This window comes from Scyliorhinus torazame, chromosome 19 (genome assembly GCF_047496885.1).
Source record: "Scyliorhinus torazame isolate Kashiwa2021f chromosome 19, sScyTor2.1, whole genome shotgun sequence".
Lineage (NCBI taxonomy): Eukaryota > Metazoa > Chordata > Chondrichthyes > Carcharhiniformes > Scyliorhinidae > Scyliorhinus > Scyliorhinus torazame.
The window spans coordinates 129,483,048-129,495,422 of NC_092725.1; the positions used below are offsets into that span (position 1 = coordinate 129,483,048).

A 12,375-nucleotide genomic window follows, 5' to 3' on the forward strand; every position below is an offset into this window, starting at 1 on the left:
GACAATAGTGTTTCATGTCAGGATGTTTGTATGTCAATCATGCACCATACAATTTCATATCAGCAAAATCAAATTGCTTGTTTCAGTGTTGCAGCAGCGCTGTTTTTAATACATTCCTTTGGCAGAAATGCAGTATTCTCTACTGACGCCCACCAACACATCTGGGCAACCCTGATCAGCCATGTCGGTAAAGATGCTGCAGTTGGTGGAAAGATAGATGACTGCAGAAAATATCAGTGATTCTGCATGTTCACGTTTAAAAGAGTCAGTAATAATAAAATGTGCTACAGTGGATATGCATCGATACACTAACCCCAAATCAACCTTGGTTCTGACCGAGGGAGTCATTGCAAACATTGGATTTTAAAAAAGCATTATAATGCGCTATTTTTCTGCACTTGGTCATAGATAAGAAATGTGATAGAAATTGTTCATGGAATTTCTTGTAATAGGCTGCATCGTATTTTATAAAGTCTTACAGATCAAAGGTATATTTCACCCATCGTTCACTGCGCACCAAATCACTGATTAATGAACTCTTAGGCTGGTTACAAGTCGAGAATTCCAGATTTCTCTAGGATGCTAGTCTTAGTATCACAGTAATAAAGTTATATTAAATAAACACTAAAAAAAAACTACATGTTGCCATTTCAACCTTCCTTCTTTTCTGATTGTAACTCTATATGATTTCTAGTGAATATACTTGAGTCTAACTTTTCTATTTCTTGCTTTCCGATTTTTGAATATTTCAACAACTTTGCTGTCTATTTCCTCTGTCTGAGAGGTCCATTTTGGAGACAAAAACAGGGGAAAAGACAGGTAAACGAGTGAATCCTGGAGCGGGGTTTTGGGGCAGGGTGCGGGGATGTTATAGTCAGGAAACCCAGAAGCACAGCTTCCTCCCAAATAAACAAGCGTTTTAATTACACGCCATGTTTTTTTCCCCGGTTCCCCCAACCCACTGAAAAATCAGCCTGACTGATAAGACTGGGCGGTCTGCAACCAAGGAAGACTTCCTGAAATGGAAAAGTCGAGGAGAAGGTGGGGTTAGTGGTGGTGGTGGGGATGGATAGAGAATGGCTGTTGGGAGTAATCACAGGTGAGTTGGAGTTAATTGTGGTGAGGTTGGAGGTAATAGTGGTGAGGTTGGAGGTGATTGCGAGGAGCTTGGAGGCAATAGTGGTGAGGTTGGAGGTGATTGCGAGGAGGTTGGAGGTGATTGCGAGGAGGTTGGAGGTGATTGCGAGGAGGTTGGAGGTGATTGCGAAGAGGTTGGAGGTGATTGCGAGGAGGTTGGAGGTGATTGAGGGGAGGTTGGAGGTAATTTGTGGGGAGGTTGGAGGTGATTTGTGGGGTGCTTGGAGGTGATTGTAAGGAGGTTGGAGGTGATGGCTAGGTTGGAGGTGTTTGCGAGGAGCTTGGAGGCAATAGTGGTGAGATTGGAGGCAATAGTGGTGAGATTGGAGGTGCTTGTGAGGAGGTTGGAGGTGATTGCGAGGAGGTTGGAGGTGATTGTGGGGAGGTTGGAGGTAATTTGTGGGGAGGGTGGAGGTGATTTGTGGGGAGGTTGGAGGTGATTTGTGGGTTGGTTGGAGGTGATTGTGAGAAGGTTGGAGGTGATTGCGAGGAGGTTGGAGGTGATTGTGGGGAGGTTGGAGGTAATTTGTGGGGAGGGTGGAGGTGATTTGTGGGGAGGTTGGAGGTGATTTGTGGGTTGATTGGAGGTGATTGTGAGAAGGTTGGAGGTGATTGCGAGGAGGTTGGAGGTGATTGCGAGGAGGTTGGAGATGATTGCGGGGAGGTTGGAGGTGATTTGTGGGGTGGTTGGAGGTGATTGTAAGGAGGTTGGAGGTGATTGCTAGGTTAGAGGTGATTGTGAGGAGGTTTCAACAACAAACCAACCTCCTGGGAGTGGATTGGTTGCCGACTCCTTGCCCCATCTCCTTCAAAATCAGATGCGGCTGGATTTGAGGTGACTTGGATACCCGTTCGAAGATGTTACACTTTCCCTTCCAACCTGACCCCAAATCACTTGTTAAAATTCCCCCAATGATCAATTTATCACGCAGTCAAGGCTAAGAGGTGTAACCTTCGGCACGGCACGTTGCAAATATCATAGCAGCTAGTTCCTTCTTTGAGGCGTGATCATTTGATGCAAGTCATTCAGTCCATGCAACCACAGTATTAGTTAAACAAGCTGACCAAAACAATAAATATGACAATCATGACTGTGATAATACAGAAAAATAAAAGAACTGAATGAGTTCTTTTAACCAGGAAATGAAATGAATGGAAAATAATTAATGATATCCCGCAATATTATGGCTATTCAAATTCAGCGTACAGAAATTGGACAAACTGGCTTTGTATTTAACAAAAACATTTTGCCTGTTATTCACATGACAAAATCAATTGTGGCTACATAGTTCACTGAATTCTAATAAAACGCTGAGGAGCATGGACACGGTGACAGGCTCATTAAAAACACAGGCCGGGTATCTCCGGTCATCGGGATTCACCCGTCAACTGGTTTCCCGGTGGGAGGGATGGTTTCAATAGGAAATCCCATTGACAAGCGGCGGGAGGATAGAACTCCGTCACCAACAAACGAGGTATGGCCGATGAACACGCAGCTGGGGCACCAGAGAATCCTACCCACTGATTCAAAAATTACTCAATTTATATCCTGGTCATTGTGCTGGGATTGCACCAACTGGTGTCCTCAGCAGGGACCATGGCAGTAATTTGGAGAATCGGTGGCTGCGGGTGGGGTAAACAGGTGCGAGCAGCACTGCAGGTGGATTCCTGGTGCTCATCTGCGCCGTGCGCTTATGGAAGTTGGAGTCTTCCCTTACGATGGCCGTTGTGGCAGGCGATGGGGTGGGTGGGTTGCTGACACTTGTTTTCCAGATTCTAGTCATGCTCCCCTCAGCCCTCTGCGTAAAGGCACCAATCAAGTTTTAAATTAAAAATCAGCCCCTTTCTTCAGTTGTCCAGGGGGTTCCTGGCCCGACACCCTCTGCCGGGGTCCACTTCATTTAATCTGGAGGCCCCCCCTTCACTGGGTGCCCCAGTCGCCAGTTTTTTTATTGGGCCCCAACTGAACCCAGGAAGCAGGATTTCCATTTGTAGAAAGTCCCAACTCCTGGTGCGCCTCCTGATGCCATTCACTTTGCAAGGGATAAGTTGTGCTTCCAGCCTGCGGAAGACAAGCTGGCATTTCACAGGAACAATGGAGACCCAGCAAAGCCAGGTTCCTGCTGTTGCATGGTGGATTTTGCTATTCTTCTATTGTGTTATAGCAGAAGAAGGCAGAAACCCCAGGGATTTTTGGAACCACCAAATTTGTGAAAAACTATCAGGTTTAAATCAAAATTTATAAATGATTTAAATATACTTGTATATTCAATGAATGTAAATAAATGGTACATTGAAAAAATATTCAACTTTCTTGGATCTCGTACAATTTTATGCAGAAATCACCAACCACATGTTTATATAGATATACACATATTTGTCCATTGCTTTCAAATTTATTTTCATCAACTTTAAACTTCTACTGCCCAAAGTTTAAAGTTTGGAATCATTTGTACTCACTTGCCACAATCCCTTCAACCAGAAATAGATCATTGTATTTCTGCAGCATTAAGAGTGAAAAGATGTCTAAAATCCTAGGTCATAATATCAGTGATGTACTTAGTGTATGTGACAAAATATTACCTACCAGCTTTCATTTGTCACTATCATTGCCATATACGCTTATCAAACAGTGGGCGCTAAAGCTAAGTGGGTCAATACATTCTAGAGGGAATGACACTAACCCCATTAAAACAGCAAAACAAGTAACCAGCAGAAAAGCTTTTGCACAATCACAGAATACCAGCATACAACACACACATCTTCAGACTGTCAAAGCATCAACAGCCACAGCACAAATACCATAAAATGCAGAGTTACAGACACTTAAATTCAGATAGTTCTGACACGAACAATCAAACTGGTACCTTAATGGATGCTGAAGACCGAATTGACAAGAGGGGATCATCCACAAGATAGGACAATCCCTATATGGTAACATGCCAACAAAAAAGAAACAATAACTAATGCATCTTAACAGTTTAAATGAGTATATTCAAATATCTGAACAAAACACCAGCATCTCTTCTGATACCTTCATTAACTGGGAGTCTTATACAGGTAATCACCATTAATATCTACGTTTATTTGTCAGAACATTCCAGGTATATTTAATAATAAGTCATTGTTAGTAGCATTTTAATGACCTTTCTTCACAAAAGATAATTTTGGACAAATAAGGCTTAAACTATCTTTAAAGGGCATATTTAAGCAGACGTTATATGTGGTTTAAAAGTCTCCTGTTTCACTAATGTATGGGAGATGATTGCACTTTAACTATTCTTTCACAAGTAATACCTTTAGAGTAGGCTACTGAATTTATTTAAGGCTTTAAAAAGGGACTGAAAACAATTTCAATAGTTACCTGCTCAATGCCAAGTTTTTAAATTTGCTATTCTGGCATTTAGCTGACAGAATGAGACTTCAAAAAATTATTAAACGGCACTGGAAAACAATGTCCTGATCAAAATGGGCTATGTGAAATTTCAATAGTTTTTCCATTACCATCTCCTGATGTGGGGTGGAAAAATAGCCAAGTCTATTGACGACTTTACTGAATATTACGAAAAGCCTTTAGATTTCCCTACGCGACAGTCCTTTCAACGCAAGCATTCATCAAGTAAAGTGGGCCAAGTAAATTTATTTCTATTCTGTGTGGAATATTTAACGTAAATAAGGAAGGCTTTACAGGATATCATTTGTGGGTTTGAATGTAAGTTTTGCATTAGGTAACTGAGTGGTGGCATGTGGACTAGCACTTTTACTTCTGGATTCTATACCTGACTGGGATGAGCTTGGGCATTGTTAGTGTTCATCCTTGCAGCTGTGCATCCAGGGGCAAAAACTAGTTACTTCATAGCATCAACTTAACTGTAAGTTCGAACCTGTCTCACCGTGGGCGCTGTCTGGCGCTTTTAATACTTCCAAAAACATGTGTGTTTCATAAATAAAAGCAGCGGCACATTTATAATTAGAAGTGGGTGTATTTTAAAGTTTAAAGACAGGACCTCGAGGGTTGTAATCTCGGGATTACTCCCTGTGCCACGTGCCAGTGAGGCTAGAAATAGGAAGATAGAGCAGACAAACACGTGGCTAAACAGCTGGTGTAGGAGGGAGGGTTTCTGTTATCTGGACCACTGGGAGCTCTTCCGGGGCAGGTGTGACCTGTATAAGATGGACGGGTTGCATCTAAACCGGAGAGGCATAAATATCCTGGCCGCGAGGTTTGCTAGTGTCACACGGGAGGGTTTAAACTAGTATGGCAGGGGGGTGGGCACGGGAGCAATAGGTCAGAAGGTGAGAGCATTGAGGGAGAACTAGGGAATAGGGACAGTGTGGCTCTGAGGCAGAGCAGACGGGGAGAAGTTGCTGAACACAGCGAGTCTGGTGGCCTGAAGTGCATATGTTTTAATGCAAGGAGCATTACGGGTAAGGCAGATGAACTTAGAGCTTGGATTACTACTTGGAACTATGATGTTGTTGCCATTACAGAGACCTGGTTGAGGGAAGGGCAGATTGGCAGCTAAACGTTCCAGGATTTAGATGTTTCAGGCGGGATAGAGGGGGATGTAAAAGGGGAGGCGGAGTTGCGCTACTTGTTCGGGAGAATATCACAGCTATACTGCGAGAGGACACCTCAGAGGGCAGTGAGGCTATATGGGTAGAGATCAGGAATAAGAAGGGTGCAGTCACAATGTTGGGGGTATACTACAGGCCTCCCAACAGCCAGCGGGTGATAGAGGAGCAGATAGGTAGACAGATTTTGGAAAAGAGTAAAAACAACAGGGTTGTGGTGATGGGAGACTTCAACTTCCCCAATATTGACTGGGACTCACTTAGTGCCAGGGGCTTAGACGGGGCGGAGTTTGTAAGGAGCATCCAGGCAAATAGGGTTAAGGAAAATCCCAAGGCTTTTTACACGTACATAAAAAGCAAGAGGTTAGCCAGGGAAAGGGTTGGCCCACTGAAGGATAGGCAAGGGAATCTATGTGTGGAGCCAGAGGAAATGGGCGAGGTACTAAATGAATACTTTGCATCAGTATTCACCAAAGAGAAGGAATTGGTAGATGTTGAGTCTGGAGAAGGGGGTGTAGATAGCCTGGGTCACATTGTGATCCAAAAAGACGAGGTGTTGGGTGTCTTAAAAAATATTAAGGTAGATAAGTCCCCAGGGCCTGATGGGATCTACCCCAGAATACTGAAGGAGGCTGGAGAGGAAATTGCTGAGGCCTTGACAGAAATCTTTGGATCCTCGCTGTCTTCAGGGGATGTCCCGGAGGACTGGAGAATAGCCAATGTTGTTCCTCTGTTTAAGAAGGGTAGCAAGGATAATCCCGGGAACTACAGGCCGGTGAGCCTTACTTCAGTGGTAGGGAAATTACTGGAGAGAATTCTTCGAGACAGGATCTACTCCCATTTGGAAGCAAATGGACGTATTAGTGAGAGGCAGCACGGTTTTGTGAAGGGGAGGTCGTGTCTCACTAACTTGATAGAGTTTTTCGAGGAGGTCACTAAAATGATTGATGCAGGTAGGGCAGTAGATGTTGTCTATATGGACTTCAGTAAGGCCTTTGACAAGGTCCCTCATGGTAGACTAGTACAAAAGGTGAAGTCACACGGGATCAGGGGTGAACTGGCAAGGTGATACAGAACTGGCTAGGCCATAGAAGGCAGAGGGTAGCAATGGAGGGATGCTTTTCTAATTGGAGGGCTGTGACCAGTGGTGTTCCACAGGGATCAGTGCTGGGACCTTTGCTCTTTGTAGTATATATAAATGATTTGGAGGAAAATGTAACTGGTCTGATTAGTAAGTTTGCAGACGACACAAAGGTTGGTGGAATTGCGGATAGCGATGAGGACTGTCTGAGGATACAGCAGGATTTAGATTGTCTGGAGACTTGGGCGGAGAGATGGCAGATGGAGTTTAATCCAGACAAATGTGAGGTAATGCATTTTGGAAGGGCTAATGCAGGTAGGGAATATACAGTGAATGGTAGAACCCTCAAGAGTATTGAAAGTCAAAGAGATCTAGGAGTACAGGTCCACAGGTCATTGAAAGGGGCAACACAGGTGGAGAAGGTAGTCAAGAAGGCATACGGCATGCTTGCCTTCATTGGCCGGGGCATTGAGTATAAGAATTGGCAAGTCATGTTGCAGCTGTATAGAACCTTAGTTAGGCCACCCTTGGAGTATAGTGTTCAATTCTGGTCGCCACACTACCAGAAGGATGTGGAGGCTTTAGAGAGGGTGCAGAAGAGATTTACCAGAATGTTGCCTGGTATGGAGGGCATAAGCTATGAGGAGCGATTGAATAAACTCGGTTTGTTCTCACTGGAACGAAGGAGGTTGAGGGGCGACCTGATAGAGGTATACAAAATTATGAGGGGCATAGACAGAGTGGATAGTCAGAGGCTTTTCCCCAGGGTAGAGGGGTCAATTACTAGGGGGCATAGGTTTAAGGTGAGAGGGGCAAGGTTTAGAGTAGATGTACGAGGCAAGTTTTTTACACAGAGGGTAGTGGGTGCCTGGAACTCACTACCGGAGGAGGTAGTGGAAGCAGGGACGATAGGGACATTTAAGGGGCATCTTGACAAATATATGAATAGGATGGGAATAGAAGGATACGGACCCAGGAAGTGTAGAAGATTGTAGTTTAGTCGGGCAGTATGGTCGGCACGGGCTTGGAGGGCCGAAGGGCCTGTTCCTGTGCTGTACATTTCTTTGTTCTTTGTTCTTTGTAATACTCAATTAGCAATCCAACTCAGAGGAGTCAAAATAACTATATGGGTGTAAATTTTAAAAAGCCACTATGGCGCAGTGTGGCGTTCCTCCCCGGTTAACAGTTAAGGCTCATTACTAAAGCAAAGTAGAACACTGAGTCTAACCTGTTCTCATATCTGACCTGGAACTAATTGATGCTGAAATTAGGTGCCCAAAATGGGAAATGTTATCCATTGTTTCCATTTCCCAGCACTAACACCTGTTACCTTAATGGGTGCATACATATAAATAAAAATAACATTAGAATTCGAGAAAGATTATACAGACAACAAAGACCAAACACACAGTACTACAAACAATAAGGTTCCTTTGCTCATTTCATCAGAAAACATTCCAAGTCATGCAAATTATCTTGCAACTTCAGACACTGGTTGGCATATACTTTCCCACAGATGCAAACACAGAAGGTTAATAAAACAGATTGATGGCCCATGAAAATGAGAAATTATTGAGTGATTCTTGGCTCATTCCTCACGAGGGTGCTGAGCTTCCTGCGTGGTATTTTTAACACTATGTACTATTTTAACAAAGTCCTTAACTCATAGTTGTTTTTCATTAAATGCTTATTTCCCAATGTCTATTCGATTTGTACGGCATGGTACTTTGCAAAGTGTTTTTTTTTTTGTTGCCAATTGCTAGAAGCGAAACCACTGACTGAAATATTGCAAGGTGATTGTGATCGAGGTAATTGTTCCAGCAGCTAAAGCATTGGTTGCAGATTACTCCTGGCATAACATCCCCTGCATGTGCTTTTCCTTTCTGAGTTCAATTACACGAAGCTACGAATTGGAAAACCGAAAGAGATGAATAACAATTGCTTGTGCACAATACGAAAGATTTGCATTTTCACTTCAGGGAAATAATCTCAATTACCAATGCCAGCTAAGATCATGGGCCAGAATTCATGAATATCGGCAGCGATGACATGACCTAAAAGTTTACAAGATTGACTGTCTCAAGGGCGGTGATCAGAACAATTTCTGTTGCTTTGGGCTTGTGCTGAAAATGATAACAGTACGCATTTATTCTCTGGAGATGATTGTTAGTATTATTGCCCCACAACTGATATTCCATAAATGGTATTACACTGGGTGTGAAATTATAATTTTCAATATTTGACAGGAGAATGAAAATGTAAGCTTCTATTAGGACCATGTTCCTTTGTAACAAACATAATGTCATGCTGGGGCTGGGGAGTTGCTGACATTGCTTTATAAAAGCAAAATATTGGCACAGCTGCTAAGCACTATGCTGTGAATTTATCATCCTCAGGAGAGAAACGTGATCTGTTACTGTCATTGGTAATATGGCTGGTTTCCCATTCAGTAACATCTCGAGGTAAATGAAATGTCTGGCTTATAGTTTGGTACCTAAAAGTAAAACTATTAAAAAAACATTCGAATGCTAAATTATTTTGCGGATTTCATTGTACTTTTCCAAATCTCCATATTCTAAAACAATCCATATTTTGAAACTTCTTCCTTAAGTTGCTTGATACATGTACAATTCCTCAGCTGAAATTGTGCTTCTGGTACACTTCAATGCTGCTGTTAAATGAGTTTCCAGAATCTATCTATCCTGCAATAGCAAGGAATGATATTTTCTTCCAGTTTCATTTTCCTTCATTGTGACAAGGGGCGGGATTCTCCGACCCCCCGCCGGGTCGGAGAATTGCCGAGGGTCGGCGCGAAGCCCGCCCCCGCCGTCCTTCAAATTCTCCGGCACCCCAAAAATCGGTCCGGCATGAGTCGCGCCGCCCGCCTCGGAGAATGGCGGGGACCGGCGCGACTCAATGGGCTCCGGGGCTGCCCGAATTCTCTGGCCCGCGATGGGCCGAAGTCCCACCCGTCTTTTGCCAGTTTTGCCAGTGTAAATTGGAGTAGGTCCCTTACCGGCGGGACCTGGCAGCGCTGGCGGCCGCCGGGGTTCTTGGGGGGGCACGGGGGGATCTGGCCCCGGGAGGTGCCCCCATGGTGGCCTGGCCCGCGATTGGGGCCCACCGATCCACGGGCGGGCCTGTGCTGTGGGGGCTCTCTATCCTTCTGCACCGGAGGCTGTACCGGTCCGCCATTCCCGGTGCGGAAACGAAGCCCTCTGCGCATGCGCGGGGATGACGCCAGCACACGCTGGCACTCCCGCGCATGCGGCAACTCGCGCCGGCCGGCGGAGGCCCTCCGGCGCCGGTTGGCGTGGTGCCAATCCCCTATCCTGCCGGCCAGCAGTGCGCCAACCACTCCGGGGCGGGCCTAGCCCCTGAAGGTGCGGAGGATTCCGCACCTTTGGGGCGGCCCGACGCCGGAGTGGTTCACGCCAATCCTTCCCGCCGGAGTTGCCCGCCCCGCCGATAATGGAAGAATCTCACCCAAGATCTTTGCATTATGGCTTCCCTGATGCCCTGGCAATATTTCCAAATATCTTTATAATTTGTATTATTTAGCCAAATTCTTTTGTTCGGTATATCTTGGCTCTTATTTTTGATGCAATTCTTCCATGGTTTAAAAATAATTTTGTTATAAATACCAAAGCATATTGTGTAAAGTGATTTTTTTGAATAATGGTATTGTTGGATCTGCAGAAAAGGGCAGAGAATGCACTTCAATGTTCTTCACTAACAGTGGCTCAGTAGCGCCACCACTGACCAAGCTGCAGAATGCTGAAGGACATAGCTGCAAGACTGGGCCTGTGCCAGGTGCTGAGAGAACCAACACAAGGGAAAGTTCATTCAACCTCGTCCTCACCAATCTACTGTTTCAGGTGCATCGGTCCATTTCGGTATTGGTAGGAGTGACCAGCGCACAGTCCATATTGGGATGAAGTTCCATCTTCACGCTGAGGACACCTTCCTTCGTGTTGTGTGATGCTACCTCCGTGGTAAATGGATAGATTCAGAACAGGCGCAGCTGATCAAAACTGAGGATCTATGAGGCACTGCGGGCCACCAGCAGCAGCAGAATTGTATTCAACCAAAATCCGAAATGTCATGACCCAGCATATCCCTTGTTCTATCATTAATATTCAGTCAGGGACCAATCCTGGTTTAATGAGGAATGTAGAGGAGTATGCCAAAAGCAGCAGCAGGTGTATCGGAAGATTCGGTGACAATCTGGTGAAGCTACAATGTGGAAACTGCATGAAGACTAAAAGCAGGAAGCAGCATGTGTATAGACAGCTAAGCGGTCCCACAGTTAACAGAGCAGACCAACGTTCTGGAGTCCTGCCACATCTAGTTGTGAAGATGACTGGACACTTAAACATCGAATATGAAAAGGAGTTTCCATGAACAGCTCCATTCTCAATGACAAAATATTAACACACAAGATAAGGATTCATGGAGTTGGAGTTGATATATTAGCATGGATAGAGGACTGGATAATGGATAGAAAGCAGGGGGGGGGGATTCTCCGCACCTTTAGGGGCCAAGCCCTCACCTTTAGGGGCTAGACCCGCGCCACAGTGGTGCCGTCCCTCCGGCCTTTGGCGCCACGCCAGCCAGGCCCGAAGGGACTCCTCCAGCCGGCCGAAGTCTGCGCATGCGCGGGAGCGTCAACGGCTGCTGACGTCATTCCCGCGCATGCGTTGGGGGGGGTCACCTACGCGTTGGCCATCGTGGAGACCTACACGGCCGACGCCTAGTAAAAGAGTGCCCCCACGGCACAGGCCCGCCCGTGGATCGGTGGGCCCCGTTCGCGGGCCAGGCCACCGTGGGGGCACCCCCCGGGCCAGTTCGCCCCGCCCAGGACCCTGGAGCCCGCTCGCGCCGCCTGGTCCCGCCAGTAAGGGAGGTGGTTTAATTCACGCTGGCGGGACCGGCATTACAGCAGCGGGACTTCGGCCCATCGCGGGCCGGAGATTCGCTGGGGGGGGGGGCGGGCGCCGCCGACCGGTGCGATTCCCGCCTCCGCCAAATCTCCGGTGCCGGAGAATTTGGCGGCCGGCGGGGGCGGGATTCACGCCGCTCCCCTGCGATTCTCCGACCCGGCGGGGGGTCGGGTAATCCCGTCCCAGAGAGTAGGAATAAATGGGGCATCTTTAAGTTGGCAGGCTGTGCGTGCAGTGCTGCAGGGACCAGGGCCGAGTCCTCACGATATTCAATCTATATTAATGAATTAGACAAAGAGAATAATGTATCTAAGTTCTACAAAACTAGGTAGGAATGCAAGCTGTGAGGAGGAAGCAAAAAAGCTGCAAAGAGATACAGCCAGGCTCACTGGGTGGGCAACATGGTGGCAGATGGAGTATAATGTGGGTGAAGTATGCGATTATTCACTCTGATGGCAAGAATAGAAGAGCAGAATATTTTTTTAAAGGTGTGAAACTTGTAAATGTTGATATACAGAGAATTAGGTGTATTGTAACAGGGAACACAGAAGTACAGCGTGCACACACAGCAAGCAATCAGGAAAGCAAATGGCATATTTGTCTTTATTGCAAGGGGTTGGAGTACAAGAATAAAGAACC

The 12,375-nt window shown here is 45.9% G+C and overlaps 1 protein-coding gene across 3 annotated transcripts in view; it reads right to left on the bottom strand.

Moving 5' to 3' along the window:
- kcnd2 (potassium voltage-gated channel, Shal-related subfamily, member 2) overlaps positions 1-12,375 on the bottom strand; it is a 610,750-nt gene that overhangs the window by 6,807 nt on the left and 591,568 nt on the right. For 2 of the 3 annotated variants that reach the window (XM_072485223.1, XM_072485224.1), the window contains one exon: positions 4,005-4,064. The exons of the other annotated variant lie outside the window; for it this stretch is intronic. In XM_072485223.1, the coding sequence (XP_072341324.1) occupies positions 4,005-4,064 (60 nt within the window). The remainder of the gene's footprint in view (positions 1-4,004; positions 4,065-12,375) is intronic. 3 annotated transcript variants of the gene reach the window in all.